Genomic DNA, 16,243 nt, shown 5'->3' on the forward strand with positions numbered 1-16,243 from the left:
CTAAATTTGGTGCAGGCTCACTCAAGCCCCTGCCCGCTGTCTCTGCAGGTGCACACTCCAGACCCAGGGGGCCGGTGCCGGTGCTCCGCCTCGCCTCAGCCCGGCCCCGCGGGGCGCAGGGGCTCAGTCCGGGGCCGCGGCGGCACGGGGCTCGGCCCCGCTGAGGCGCCTTCCCGCGGGCCGGGAGAGCCGCCGCGAAACCCCCACCTACCCGGCGCACAAAGCAGGGCCCGTACCAGCGCGCCCTGCAGCTGCCGCCCCCGCCCGACCCGCGGCTTTCGGGGCGGGCCGGCCCGGGCGGAGGGGCCGCCCCACGCCGGTGCCGCCGCCGGGGCGGGCGGCGGGGAGGGGGCGGAGAGCGGGGGCGCCGCCGCCGCCCCCCGGCCCGCCCCGCCCGCCGCGCCCCGTGGTGCCGGCGCGGGCGCGGGGCCGAGGCAGAGGCGGCGAGGCCGGCGGGGCGCTCACACCGCGCCCGCCGCCGCCGGGTATGGAGGGCGCCGAGGCGGCCGCCCACGGCAGCAGCAGCAGCCCCAGCCCCGCGCAGCCCCGCTGCTCCTCCTGCGGCCCCGGCCCGCCCGGCGGCGAGGCGGCAGCGGCAGCGGCGGCCATGGAGGAGCCGGTCGGGGCGGCTCCGTCCCCGGAGGTAACGGCGGCGAGGAAGCAGCAGGGGGTGAAACGGCATCACCACAAGCACAACCTGAAGCATCGCTACGAGCTGCAGGAGACCTTGGGCAAAGGCACCTATGGCAAAGTCAAGCGGGCCATCGAGAGGTTCTCTGGCAGAGTGGTAAGGTTGGCGGAGCGGCTTCTCTCTGCCTCTTTATTTTATATATACAGGTATATATAAGGTCGGATTCCAACGCCGATTTCGTATCGGAGGCGGCCGGGTGCATCCCCTCAGGAGCCCCGTCCTGTGCGGGGCTGGCGGGTTGTGGAGAGGCGGGTGGCTGGCGTGGCTGGCAGCCCGCGGGGACCCGCTCAGCATCCCACCCGTGCCTGCGGTCCGGGGCTTTGTTCAGAGTGCCAGCCCTGCAGAGAGACTTTCATCTGGGAGGAGTGGTGGAGGTACTCTAGTAACACATTGCTACATTTTGAAGGGTTGTGCTATTATTGGAAAAATAGGGTGGCTTATTGTTTTTGTTCTTTTTTTTTACATGCGGGTCTACTGTGAATAGTTTTTTTTTCCCCAGTGGAAATACACGTTTTGGAGAAACCTGTCACATCCCCTGGCTAACCAACGCTGCTTACAAAGTACTGTCAGAAGGGAAAACATTTCCTTCTCTGGTTAAAAATGCCGTGGTTCGGTCATACTTTTGTGACCTGAACTTTGCTGACACCTAAAAAAATTGCAGGGACTGCAACCCACCCCATTGGTTTTTACGATCCGTTTCACTGCTCAGTGGTGCCGGCTAGCTCGAGACTTGAAGCAGCCCGGGGGTTGTCCAGCAATAACTCAGCTTCAGCATTTCCTCACTGGTGCAGCGCTCCAGCCGGGCGCAGAAATGCAATTGAAGCAGTGTACACGTTAGTCAGAATTATTGTCATTTTTCCTTCCCAGAAATATGTAACTATCCACAGAGGGCAGGCAAATGAGAGGCAGGCGTTGTTGTGTTAGAGATTGCTCAGAGAAATAGGTGGTTTTCTACAGAGGTCTTTGCCCTGAAGTAGACTAATTGAGTTTTCACTAGACTTCATCTAAAAGCAAAGCGTTTCCCTAGTGGTGTACATTTATCTTTCCCTTTCGGTTGCTGAGGAGCTCAACACACACCCAGAGGCTGAAGGATCTGTAAAACAGAAAATGAAATTTCAGATGCTATGACTTTAATAAGGAACACTTAACTTTGCAACTGAATATTTTTGTGTCGACAGTGAAAATGAGAGTTTCAGCCAAGTTGTAGAGTCATATCATATATGCTTTCAGTTTATTAGCTCATTTGGAGGCTGGCTAAAGAGAAACCAGAGATGGACATCTCTGCGTATGCTCACTCTAAGTCCGTGATTTTTAAAGTTTGCTGTCTTGGCTGTTTTACAACTTCAGGCTAACAAAAGCTTCAGGGCTGTATTATATGCTAACTATTATTTTTTAAGTAGATTAGTTTTGAGTTGCATTATAAAATGTAGTAAATAAGCAAATAAATTGAAAACATCTTTTTTCAAGGAGTTGAGAAATTAACAAAAAAAAGGTGACAGTAATGTACCATGAGATTTGGCTTTGGAAGGAGTCCTCACAGAGGAAAGGATGCACAGTAGATGTGTGTCTCATCTAACTTAACAACACACTAGGTCTTTCCATATTTTGCTAAGTGTCAAGCTATTCAGCTGCACAGCTAAAGGATACTTTGATGATATGGTCTGAACTGAATTTATATGGCTAATGCCATCTAGAAATGGAGAGAGCGAAAATCAGAATACCTATGCAATTTTAAATGCAGTAAAAATGTAACATTCGCTGTATCAGCTGGTATGTAGAAGCTGAACAAGTCCTTACCAGGGTGTGAGTTTTTTACTGGAGTAATGCAAGCCTTGGCATGTGGCACTTCGTAATTATTAACTAGTCTGCAGGCAAGTTCTGGTGTAACGTGTCTATTTGAACTGTAACATCTGTGAGTGTATGTAAAATATCCACAGTTTGTCTGCTTGCAGAATAAAAGCTAGTTGTCAGGAATCCAGCCAGATCTCGGTGAATGGCAAACACTTCTTGTTTTCTGACAGTTCCCTCATCTGGCTGTTACAGTGAACACTGATTGCTTTCTGTGGGCGAGATAAGAGAACCGACAGGATGACTGATCAGAGAGGGGCAGTTTTCCTTTGTTTTTTTCCACCTCTCTTTCTCTTCCCTTTCCTCTTCTCAGTTCTTATTAGTGGGCAGTGTTTGCATCATCCGTGAGCAGGTTGGACCAGATGCTGCCGTGTCCAGCAGGGGATGCACAGAGCAGGGAATGTGGCCGGCACTGTCTGTTGCACCACGTCCAGTGCCAATCCTATTGCAGCCGGCAGCGAGAGTCCCAAGGTTGCTCTAGTCCAGGCTGTTTTCTTCCTATTCTGCTACTGGTTTAGCTGATCATCTCCTTCTTTACACAGTGGTAAGCAGGTATTTGAAGCTGTATGGTAACAGATTGCAAAGCTGGACCATGTGTTCAAGCAATTCTCCTGTTTGGCCTTTTCACTTATCTTGTCTGTCAAGAATTTCTTTAGCTGTATGGCATTTAATAAAGAGATTTGCGTGATTAGCCAGGCTTTTAATGTGAAGCACAAACTTTGGATTTGTCATCATCTGTATAAATAGAGCTCAGAAATGAAATAAACTGGCAGGTTTGGGTAAATAAAGTAAAACCAAGGTGAGAGGACAGTTCAACGCAAAGTACAGATATGCTTTAATCCTGTTCCATTGGAAATCAATAGCAGGATTTCTGTTGACTTGAATGAAAGCAGTATTTGGCACATGTTAGCAGGTTACAGGTTTATTCAAATTGTTATTCCTCTTAACTTTAAATTTATTGTCTTTCCTTATAATGCAGTGGAACGTGATCATAAAGTTTTCTGCCATAAAGCTCCAGGGTAGATTGTATGATACATTTGGTTTGTTACTGGAAACAACTTATGTGAATTTGTGCAGTAGTTACCACAGTGACTACAAACAGTATTGCATGCTGCATGGAGCAGTTAAAATGTTGCCCAGTATATGATGTGTGAGGTGCCTAATTTTGCCAGCAAGGTTTCTTCATTAGTACTGTCTCAGTATACACAGTTGTAACTTACGACATTTTAAATTAAAACACCTGTTAGCAAGTGTAAGGATGAAGAGATGATATCTCAAGCCTGTGAAGTAACACTCATGTTGATGTTTCTGTGGGTGTTTTTTCCACTTGTCATCTTGCACGTGTTAAAGCAAAGAACGGAACTTTTGTTCGTGTTATGTATTCAGTGTTTGTTAGCCAAGAAATCCACAGTTACACTTATTTCAGCCGTATTTAAGGTGTGTATTGACCACCTCTGGCTGATTCTGTGCATGGTGCATGAAGATGGTAAATGCTGCTGGATTCTTCTTTGAGTAAATGATTCCACTGGAGTAAATACTCACTAGAATGCAAATTTAAATTACAGATAGGCGTTTTCTGTTTGTCGTTTGCAAAAGCCAGGAAGTTTGTCTTCCTTTCTCTCCTTAGGCTGCACTTGGGAGGTGATGGGGAGTAGTTGCAGGAGCCTGCCTCTCCTCCACCTTCATCTCCCTCTTTCTGCCTGAGCCACGACATCGTTTCTTCCTCCTCACCAGCAGGTGGAGGAAGCACTATTCTCCTCCAGCCGTTCCTTCAGAAAGTTAATTATTTTGGGAATTGATGACAAGCAGCAGCCCAACATGAAGAACAGGCACGTGGTGCATATTTGGACAGGCATGTTATGTGTGGTGGCTGCTGTGTGTTATTCATCTCTCGCATAATAAGTGCACGTAGAAGGATGTTGCCAAATGAAATTGGTTTCTGAATCAAAATCTAGTGAAAAACCCTCAAATTTTAAAGCAATCAATCTTTTTATTTACAACTGCAGTGCACATCTTTGCTTTGAAACAGGTCTGCTTCTTGATGAGTTTGAAGGGCTGCACAGGGTCTTTGAAACCTGGACCAGCAACAGATTACACGAAAGGAGGACCTTTACTTTGCTGATTGTATTTCTCCATATCATGACAAAACCAAAACATGAATACCAACAATGACAGCTCTGTCATGTCAGTAATTAAGGCCTTGTTGGCCACACAACCGTTTGTTTGCGGTGTGGTTTTTAAGGGTTCCTTTTAACAGAATAAAAGTGTGCTCGTGGGTCACTGAGGGCAGTGAAAACCAGGTGGAATTTTTGTTCCGGTTCTCTCACCTGTGCTGCTGATATCACAGAAGATGCCAGTATCCCTCTGATGCATGTGAATTCTTTTATCTTTATTGCTGTATTTCCGTTTTTTCCCCTGAGAACTTCTTCAGTTACCACTTGGGTCACTGCTTCATATTGATTTTTATCTTGATTGCTCAGTGTGCATCTTCTGCAGGGTAATGTCCAAATCTGACACAGAACTGTTTATTTCTTTTGAGGTTCTTTGTTGCTCTTACTAAGATATCTTCCTTTGTTGCAGACACAGGTATAAGTATCTACACAGCGCTGCTGTGATGTGAAGTGTCTGTACAGTACTTTGCACAGCAAGTTCCTGATTCGTGAATGTGGCTTCCACAGTTCTGATAATACAGTTGAATTATAGTAACAATAGCTTGTATTGCTACCCCTTTTTTTTACATGGGAAAGGGAAAACTTGCCAATTAAATCCAAAATCATCAGAAGTTTCAGCTGGTTTTGAGTGCACAACCTAATGCCTGATTCGTCCACGTAGAGTACGTAACATCAGGGTCCTATGGATGACACCCTCTTCCTGCAGAGCTCAGTCTGTCCTGCCTCCTGGCCTCTCTCTTTACCCAGGGCTTTTGTCCCTGTGTGACATCCAGCTTTGGTCTCCATTCCTGGCCCTTTTGTACTCTGCTGCCTCCCGCTTTGTTGTGTGTGCCAGCGCGGTGACCCGCGCAGGGCGGGCAGCTTTGCTCCCTGCTTCCAGGCTGGCAGCTGCCAGCAGGATCTGTGCAGCCTGTGGTGGCTGCTGCGGGCACTTCTCCTGCCATGCTACACTTACCTGGGGCCAGAGGCTCCCCAGGGCAAAAGGGATTCTTGCAAAATGTATCACCTAAATCTTATGCATGTATGTATGTGTGTATGTATTTATTTATTTATTTAAGGTGTTCAAACTGAATTCCTTTAGGGACTCGTAGTGTGACTAAATCTGGACAGTGTTTTCATGGTGCTGAAGGCATGTCAGTGAAACTTGGGTCATCCTCTGCATGCATGGAAATTCTAGGTCTGGAATGAATAGAAGTTGGAAAGAGTATATGGACTTGAAAATAGTTTTGCTGTTAATTTGTTGTGTTCCACCTTTAACTATTAGATGTGTTCTGAGATTGTGGTTTTAAGAAAAGAAAAAAAAAAGTAACAAATGGAGAAAAACCCACTGGAATTATTCTAATGTAATTCACAGTGAATATTGGGGGCTTATTACCATAGGAGTTACTACCTGGTTGTATCAAATTGCTACAGTCTTCATATAAACACTTGGATAATTGAAATGCCAAAGAAGACCTTAACATTAAGGGCTGCAGACAGAAATAACTGATTACAGCATGAAGGTCATCAAGAGAAAGGCACTAGAACAGTTTTCTGCACTGAGAATTTTTGTTGGAGAAGCGGATTTGCTCAGGCGAGTATGGGTCAGTGGTATGAAAGTCTGGATTAATGACTAGCCAGTAAGGGGTTATCTGAATACGTTAGTTTGTCAAATCTTTTACCAAATTGAACAACAGCATGTTCTTTGAGCTTTGAGTGAACATTGTGATATTCTTTCAATGATGTTGCACTTTTTTACAGGTGAAGAAATAAAAAATTTCCAAGAGACTGTCGCCTTTCCCGCCCCCCCCCCCTGCATTGGATTGAAGAATTTTGGGCAGATAATTAACTTCCCTGTGTCTCAATGTATTCCTTTCTGAAGGGTTAATATAGGAAAGTTACTAATGAACCCGGCACATTTTGGCTTGATACATACCTAGTGTGATTCCCTCTACATGTGAAATTTCACAACAGAATTTGAGCCAATGCTTTTAATGCCACTTTCAGCTAAAAACACTATAAAATGCCTAAGTGTTTTTACAAATGGTTTCACAGCACCATGTGCTAGAGAACACAAGAGAATGGAAATTGCTTGTACAAAATCTTTCATTAGATATTGCTAAAATGTACTGCATTTTTTAGTGGCATGTGTTCTAAAAATTATTATTATTTTTTTAGGAACCACAATGTGGATTTGCCATGTGGAGACAATTATTGTATATATTGTGGTTCGGGGTCATACATGTTGAATAAAACCATGTGGAATGTGCAGTTCTTTTGAACAATTGTTTATTCTTTACAGAACTGTGACTGTAGTTAGTCTGTGTTTTGTCTGGTAAATAAGTAACTAGAGAGTCTTTGCTGGAGTGAGGAATTGGGAGGAGGCACACGGTGGCCACAACAGTGCCAAGGAAGGATTATGAATGCTCTACATGTATCAGCCTTGAACACCAGCAGGTGAAGGAGTGTACAGCCATGGTTATCCAAATGTAGAGCATGTGGGACACGTTTCCAAAACCTGCATACCAGGCGTTTGGAAATTAGTTGATGACCTTTGATTTGACATGGGCATCTGCCTGGTTCTAGTCTCTGCCTCCTGTACCATGCTTAGGTGCTCTCTATCTACATGAGCTGGGATGCTGACACCAAAGCACCTCCTCTTGCTGTGCAGCCATACTCCTCTCAATAGGACACTGTTCCCCTTACTGTTGTCTTGTATGTTTTCCTGTAGAAAGCGGGACGAAACAATGTTTTCTGCCACAGCTCTGAATGATCTGCTGAAGCCAGAGGTGCAGGTCTGCCTCCAGGCTTGGGGTGGGATAGGAGCTCACAGCATGGATAACTAAACCCAGTGGTGGCTCCTCTGTGTGCTGGCCAGAGCCTCAGCAACTCCTGACCTGGGTAAGGCTGGAGGCTTCAGCCAGTGCCCAGCTCGGGTGTTCTGTGTTGATGGTTTGCATGCCACCAGTGATGGGCACATTGGCATGGGCATCTCTGACCTACAGAGAATGTTCATTTTGCCTCCTCCATAAGTCAGGATTTGTCCCTAAATTGCTCAGGTGTGCACCAGACACTTTATAGAAAAACCTCTTGTCATTAGCACTGATGGGTCGATGTACTTAGGATAGTTGATATGTCAGAGGAAATGTCTCAGATGAAAAGGTCTCCAACTAAATATGTAAATGATATTTGTCAGCGTTTCCCTCAAATATCTTCCAGCAGATGTGAGTACCATGTGTGTCCATTTAATAAACTAAACTCAAAATAATTTCCACTTTGCTAGATATATGGGGAATAGCTGGGGAGGGCGGGGAGCGAACTACAAAGCAAGGTAAAAACTGCATATGTGTGTTGTTATATTTGATGACCAATTCATTAAAGCCATAAGTGTATCCAGGCTTTCAATAGTGTTCTCCTGCTGTTGCTTCCTGTACTCCCTGGCTACAAAATCAGTCTCTGTGGCTCTCATTTGTCTTACCCACATGAAAGACTTCAAGCATCTGCAAGTTATGATTTGAGAAGTATCTGCTTTTAAACAGAATATATTTATCACCGTGTCTTCACAGGCAGCATAGTACGTTGTATAAATTAGGGGATCCTAGACCTTTGAACACTCGGAGGCTGGGTGAGGTACTCTGTGTGCATACTGTGTCTGGCCATACCCATCAAACATCCTGGACCCACACCAAAAATGCCAGATGTTCAGTCGACGTGGAGGCCCTCCTGTAACCTTTGCTGTGTGCTGCAAAGCGTGGAGGGGGCAAGCTTGTAGCCATCCCTTGCTCTTCCATTGTTCTTTACTCTTATTAGAGCTCAGTAATTTCTATATTTTGAACTATAGACCATGGGCCAATCCTCAATTCAGTCTGTTAAACTATTGCATGGTATAAGCTCATTATGTACCTCAGCTCTCTGAAGATGGATGGGACTTGCTTAGCTCTGATGGTTTGTGAGCCATTCGTCCTTAAAGCTGCCACTGATTCATGACGTGATGGAAGTCCTGGGTCTTGCTCAAGTATGGATTTTTCCAGGCTCTGTGGTTCCTTTCACTTGAAAAAAAACCCAGTCAGAGAGCAGCTGTGGGACAAGGGATTGGCATGGCTGGCATGTGTGAAACCATCCCAGCCAGTTGTAGATGAATGCAAAAATCACAAAATAAATGCAGATCTTGTTTTTATGTGTTAAGAAGACAGCTGAGGTTGCTGAGTTTAACATGCACCTAATGTAACTTAATTTCTGGATTCCTTCTCAGCCTTCCCTTCTCACTGTCAGCATGTTCCACTTCACCTCACCATGCCTTCAGCATGGTGCCCAAGAGCCCTTGCTGTTGGGTCCCTGGGATGCCAGCCTGGTGAATGGGAAGGTCTGCTGCACCTTGTATGGGGCTGGCTGCCTCTGTGACAAAGCATCAGTGCCTGGCAGCCTATGCTTCTCCTGTTGCCTTGCCTTCCTGGGGAACGTTGTCCTGTGGTGATCCCAGAGCCCCTCGGCTACTCTGATGCAGCAGCCGCATGTGGGACAACTTAAGGCTGGAGCAGTGTCTTTGTTCTGAGGTCTGGCGGCTTGAGGGACTTGCAATTATCCTAATGTCTGGCTGGGCCATGGAGCCGAGTCAGCGTGTTTGGCCTTGTGCAGCACTGCCTCAGAATAATGACACTAGTTAAGGGACATTAGGCTTAAGAAAAAAAAATATTGTTCCTGTGAAAAAATACCGAGTTCAGGGACTAAATTTAGCTATTCCTGGGTAGATCAGAAGAATTGGGGTCCTGCTGTTGATGGAGATCTCAAAGCCTTCATATCATGTTTCCTGTACACAATAAGGCATTTGATCTCTGCTGATATTTCTAATCTCTATTAAATGCCTGATGGTAAAAGATATCTCCCTTTATTTGAGGTACAAGTGTTATTTTAAAAATGAGTGTGAATATTTTTTTAATCACAAAAGATAGCAATGAGGGTTGGGTAGAAATACCTTTTTGAGCTGTGTGGTAACTAAATAAATGTTCCTTTTTGTTAAACGGTGCTTTGCTGTTGACACAGAAAGGTTAAATCCTTTGCACACAAGTCTGACAGGGGAAGACAGCAAAGCATTTGTTAAAGAAACAGTTCCAAGGCACGTGTTCAGAGCTGTCACTCATTTGCATATTTTTGCCACTCCGCACAAATCAAGCATTATGGCTTCCCCAGCAGAGTGCAGCTCAGGCAGGAGGAGCGAAGGCGCCTGGAGATACCTGGGGACACCTGGCGTAGAGGATTCAGCAGGGCAGAGCTGCAGGCTGTTGTTTTGGTGTGAGGAAATAAAATAGCCTTTGGGAGGAGAAGAGGGGAGAGTGCAGCCTTCCCTTCTGGTGCACGCTCTAATGCCATGTGGCCTGGAACCTGGAAAATTCCTGTAAATACCTGCTGGAGGCAATGCAGGCTTAGCTGACCTGTGTAGGGATGTAACTGAGAGACATTCACATTGCCCTCTTGGGAAGATACATTTTTAATCAGGACTATGCATGAGGAATAGCATCCTTCATGCTACTTCCTTTGTCATGTTTTTATTCTCTTCAGGGTGCCAAAATGAGGTGAAATAATTAAATGGTGATCTGTGGGTTTAAGCTCCAACTCCTATAGGAGCCAGTTGTTACAGCTACGCTTTGGACATCCAGGAGGTGAGTGGTTTCCCTGAGGTTCATCCAGAAAGTCTGTGGTGGAGCCACGGGGAGAACCAAGGTCGACCACAGCTCTAGCACTGTGCTGAGCTATTCCTTGTGTGGGTATAACCATCTTAGGAAAATTGCTCTTAAAATGAATGTCCTCTTCCATGGCTATAGTCATACTTTGCAGGGATGGTGCCAATTTTTCAAAAGCCCACCATCTTTTGTGCCTTGGAGACAGCTCACCACTATTGAGGACCACTTGATACAACTTGGTCACTGTTGTGTCAGCACAGCCTGGGAGGAATGAGGGCCTTTACCTGGACTGTGCAGTGCATTTGCATCCAGGCCAGAGACTAGCCATCCTTTTCAATTACAGGTTTTTTTTCTGTGTACAGTTGGAGAGTTTTCTACTGGGCTCTCTGTTTCAGTAAAACAAAGTATTCTCCCATTCTGTCTGGCATTTTATTATGTAAACGCAGTCTAAGGGAACCTGAGATAGGCCTTGTTGTGGGTTTTGCATTGCTCACAAGGAATTCATCAGGGAGAAGGATTTCATGCTGTACTTCAACCTCCTTCAAGCCTTTCTTGGATGAAAGGAAAACTCTGCAACCGTGAATGTAACTGGTTATCATTATTGGATGTCATTACTCACTCACTCTGAGCATAAAACAAAAAAATTGCATCCCCTGTTATGCATGTGGGTAAAATGCTGCTCTCAGTTGCATTAACACTTGTAAGCTGAAGAGTCGAGTTCGGCCCTTTGTTTCCATTGAAATATTTGTTTAACACAGGCAAGGACTAAACAATACACTTGAAAGCGATTTGTGTTATTGTCTGTAGAGCAGAGCTTGTATTTTATGAACTGGCTGATCATAAAGACAGCATAAATCATGTAAAGCATTCTCATTTGCTTTTTCTTTCTTTTTTTTTTTCTTTTTGCAGATGGGGCTTGTAGAGTAGAGTTGCAGTCAAATGTCTGCTCCAGGATATTTTAGTTGAACTGTGCAAGTCCATTAAACAAATGTAATGGATTTTTGGAAAGAAGTGCTGCGTGTTTCAAACCAAATGTTTTACATAGAGAACATCTGGTTAGTTCTGGGTGTTTGTATGTAGAGCACATCAGACAGCAGCCGTAGTGAGTTCAGCTGGGAGGTTGCCTGGGATGTAGTTGTAGGATATGACAGTTCAGTTGTTATGGGGAATAATTCCTATGAAGTATTGCCATAAACTGAATGTTTGGCACAAACAGCTATATCTTTGTTTTACTGCACACCCAAGTTATTCTTCTTATCTGCCCAGCAAAACTCTAAATGCTGTTTAAATAACCCAGTAAAAGCTGGCATCTCAGAGCTGTATTAAAGCATGCCTGAGGAAGGGAAATGAAGCTTGCTCTGTTTTCAAGGAAGCGCTATGGATTTCTGCCATGTGCAATGCAGTGCGAGTGAGCGATGAATGCAACATGCGCGAGTGGTTTGTGGGGTTGAGTTGGAAATGATCAATGTTCCACTGGTGTTGCTTTGAGCAATGTGAAAATGCAAAACCGGTGAAATGCATGTAATTAGCCTGACATTAGAGTTTATTGGGGCTACTGGAAGAACTTCAACCTGGGTAAATTAGTAAGTCTGCTTTGGCTTCACAGCATTGGAAATAATATACTTCCAAGAAATGTGGGAAATACAGAAAAATGTCTTATTTGGGAGTTGGTTCTTAAATTATTTCTGCAGTTAACCTGAGGAATGCGTGGTTCAAATAAGATTAAAGTTGTAATTTCCAGAGTAGCAATGCAGCTTCCCCTTTCAGGATTGTTTAACTAAATGTTAAACAAAGTGGGTTAGGCAGTCTCTTGGTCTGGTCCCTTGTGGACAGCAATGCACATTATGCAGCACTGCTTTAATAGTCCTGCTCGGTCTGACATGATTTGTGGTATTTGCTGAGATGAGTTTCTGGACTGAGCAGCATGAGAGGGAATTGCTCCTCGCTCTGAGGAAGGGGGTATGTCCAAGTCTGTGCGAAGGTCATTGGCAGGGTGAAGTGGGAAGCCTGGGCTGCTGTTGTTACACTACCCAACAGCTTAGCTTCTGGCAAGGGGATCCCAGAAACATGAGTTCTAACTCTCGCTTGTTCAACTGACTCCAGCCAAAACACATGCCAAAAAAGGTGTTTGTGCGTGTTGAAGAAGGGGGCAACAGTCCTGGAGCTTGCAGGGTCTGGGGGAGTTCTTAGGCAAAAGCTTTCCGTCCTGAAAAATAATTGCTTTGTGCTTTCTCCCCTCCAAAGCTAAGTCTCCTAACTACTTAGAACAACTGCCTGCAGTTGTGAACTCCTCTTCTAGCAGGGGAAGCTGAAATTATGCATTTAAGGCTGCAGAATTGCTGGATCGCCAGCCACTTAATTGTAGGAAAGCGTAATATATTCCTCACCCTCTCACATCCATTCTAAGCCCAACTGGCTGCAGGGAGCAAGAGTGTTCCTGTTCCTGTGTTACTCTCTCCACTGAGCCATTAGGGTGGCCCTGGTGATTTACTTTCAATAAATAGAAGGGAACAACAGGAGGTTCCTCTACCTTCAGGGGTATAAATATGTCTCGGAAATCAGAGACGGATGGGGAAGAAATCTTAGCAAACTCCTTTCCTCCCGCTGTAGTAATTCCACCACACTTGGTCATAAATTGTAAGACGGTCCCTTCCCAGAAGGGACCATTAAATAGGTAATGTCCAGGCAGAACAATGTAATACTGAAGCAGTGCGTTAACAAAAACAAATTTAATATTGCAAAGCGATCTGTAAGCCCTGGAGCAAAATAATCTGGGTGAGGCTTTGATACATGATTGCCAATCTTTTTGTTTTCCGAGAGTATTTTCCAGATAGGATGTGGGTTTATGGTTTGCTAGATTCCCACCAGGATGTGATGTTTATATTTTGATCCACCTTAGATCAGTTTAGAAAAGTATACTAGATACAGGTGCTTCTGATAGTTCTGCATCATTAACCCTTCCATCTGTGCTGTTTAAACACATCTGTGCACCTTCATATAATTCCTGTGGCCCACCATCTTTGCACAATGAATCCTTGCTCATCAGTGTTAATCCAAAAGACTAAAGTCTGTAAGTTCAGCTTTAAAAGTCTCTCCAGACTTCAAAATTCCATTCTGTTAATTAGGAATTTGAGGTAGTCAAACAGTATGGTGTTGGGTTTTAATGAGCATTGTGGTGCATGAAAGTACAGACATTTCTTTTTAAAAAGACTGTTCCCAAGTTTTCCTTGTGCTATTGTAATTCTCATGGTGAAATAGCACTTCCTTTTTTTCTCTGAAGGACTGCAGAACCAGAGAGCAAAATCAAAAGATCCACACAATACCAGCTGACTTCACATTTGTGGTGGAAGAGGCATTGTAAAGATGTGCAAAGGTCTCAGTGGTTCTGAGGTTTCTCTGAACTCACAGAAGCTTCAGTGAAAAAAAGAGAGTAAGCCGAGTTACATTTATTTATCCACAGCTTTCTCAGGCAGAACGTACCAATGAATGAAAATGTGCTGTGAGGTGGCTTCTTGGGAAAAAACTGGTTCTAAGAGTTCAAACAGTGTCTAACCCTCTTCCTTGTTTAATGTGAATTACAGCCTTGCACTGATGTAGTACCTTTCGCCTAAACCTGTAAAATCACTTTAGAGACTCTGGTAACTGCTGAGGTTACCATTATTTAGCAGCACATTGTAACAGTTTGCAGCAGTTGCTTAGAGGGTGTGAATAACCCCATTTCCAATTTAAATTATTGGAGGAATTACAGGAGGCTGTTTAGTTTTCAAGTTGGAACTAGATCCAGGTAACAGGGCTTTATACCTGTCTTCTTGAGAAAGTCATAAAGGGTTTTTTATAACAACATAGCCAAGATCTTGGTTTTGTGTTCCATCCCCAAATTGATGCCTTGAACAGTGTGTGCTCCTACTTTGGAGGATTACTTCAGTGTGGTTCACTGCTTATTCACAATGAAAAAACAACATTGAATTAAAGTCCCTCTCTGCTGCCTCAGGTTAGCATTTTGCATTACATCAGCAGCTGTGGTAGCTGTGAGATCAAGCCTCAAAATTACTGTGAAATCTATCTTCCAGTTTTTGGAGAGTGGATCTGTAATACCCATGTAACATTGAGAACGGTAAGCTTGGGGCTTGTGAATTCTTTCACTCCTCTTTATCCTGACTTGCCAGTAATTTAATTAGTGCTAAACAGTCTGCACACAGACTTGCAGAAGTTAAAAGACTGACTGACACAGGATTTGCTTTCAGTGACTTTTCCTCTTTTGCACATGTGCTGGATGGAGCTATGCTGTGTTTGGAAGTTGATCAATAATGATTGCACAATTCTAACCTCATTTAAACTATGATATAAACAGACATGATAGAAACGGATGCTACCAGTTTTTTTCCTACTTTAAAGTGAAGTCAGCGCTTTTTTTCCTGCTTTTTTCCCCCCTCCTTTTTTTTCCCCTTTTTGGTTCCAACAAAATTGTAACCTGGAAGAAAAGCAATTAGACTTTGTGAAATCCCAACTCAGTGTAGCATTTGGCTTTAGTAAATGTGGAAGCCAAAAATAAACATCTGCTTGGCAACTTCACTAGAAGTTAACTGTAAATGCAGTTTTCATCTTTTCAGTGAATGTGGCATTCAGTGCTGGTTAACATCTATTAAGGAGAATGATCCATAGTTGAGGCTGTAAAGCATTTTTTTCTTCTTAATTACAGTTATGAACATCCATTGCCTCGGGGAAATCCCTTACCCCGGTTTCTTTCCAGATACAATTTCTTATGTGCCAAAGCATGAACTTTTCTTGAAAGTTTGAAGGTAGTTGGATGGGATATTTGTGAGTTATTAGACGTTGGAAAGCAGATGGTCTTCCATCGATCTGTGCATGATATGGAGGATATGGAGTTACATTTAGAAGTGTATTAGAAAAAATTTAAACAGAACTCTTTTCTCCAGGAAGGTGAAGTCTGCAGATGATAGGGTCTCTTCCAGGATGCCAGACTAGCCTTGGGCTTCAGTACTGACAGGCCACAGCTGCAAACATCTTTAATAACCTGGTCACGTCAGATCTCTGCTTTTCTACAAATCCTCTGCAACCTCTGCTCCTACCACAGCAAATTTGTTTTACTGTGGATCAGGGAGAGTTGAAGTGGATGCAGATTTGTGGTAGCATGCTATTGGAACAGTGGCGAGGGGTAAGAAGGGGCAACTTGAAGCAGCACTGTGGGAAACACATCATTATTGCTAGGGATGGTGGTTATCTGTAGGATCTTTCTTCTAAAATTGAACAGTGCTCTAACTTGGGACTTCAGTAATGTGGTGTAAAAAACTTTCGGGAAGGGAGAAGTTTTTTAGTATATTTATGACATACATGGCTTGAGGCAAGGATTCTCAGTATTGAATGAAGAAAGGTCTGCCAGGGAAATTTGTCAGAGAATGCATGGTGTAAATATGCCAGGCTTTTTATACATAGATGAGGGTAGCAGGTACCAGACAATGAAGGGATGCAAGTTTCCCAGTGAGGCAGTAGTTACTCAGGAAATGTGCTCACAAATCTTGATAACAAACACCGTATGTGGGGGTGAGGAAAGAAGTGGAGGAAGGGTGTTGATGTTCCTCCTGGCACCCACTTTATATATGTACAGTATAAATGTGTTCATCTGGTAGCTTCTACTGCTCATTAAAACTTGATTCCACAGACATCTTTCTCTGTGAATAAAAGGGAACTAGAGAGGATATATAATTCTCTTGCTGAGTGTTCGTGAATAGTTAATTCCTCTTCCCCACTTGGTGAATCATCATTTATGATATGATAGCAGCAACTATGTCCAGCAGAACTAGAAAAGGAAAATTAAACCTGAGGTAATCGTACCTTCATTCTCCCAGAGACAGTGG

General features: G+C 44.2%; 1 protein-coding gene across 1 annotated transcript in view; it reads left to right on the plus strand.

The window, feature by feature from the left end:
* The first annotated feature begins 455 nt into the window (after window positions 1-455).
* Window positions 456-16,243, plus strand: part of NUAK1 (NUAK family kinase 1) — a 47,190-nt gene continuing 31,402 nt past the window's right edge. Inside the window, exon 1 of the mRNA XM_010410470.3 lies at window positions 456-787. Within this exon, the coding sequence (XP_010408772.3) occupies window positions 488-787 (300 nt within the window). The 5' untranslated portion in view covers window positions 456-487. The remainder of the gene's footprint in view (window positions 788-16,243) is intronic.

This window comes from Corvus cornix, chromosome 1A, assembly GCF_000738735.6.
Source record: "Corvus cornix cornix isolate S_Up_H32 chromosome 1A, ASM73873v5, whole genome shotgun sequence".
Classification (NCBI taxonomy): domain Eukaryota; kingdom Metazoa; phylum Chordata; class Aves; order Passeriformes; family Corvidae; genus Corvus; species Corvus cornix.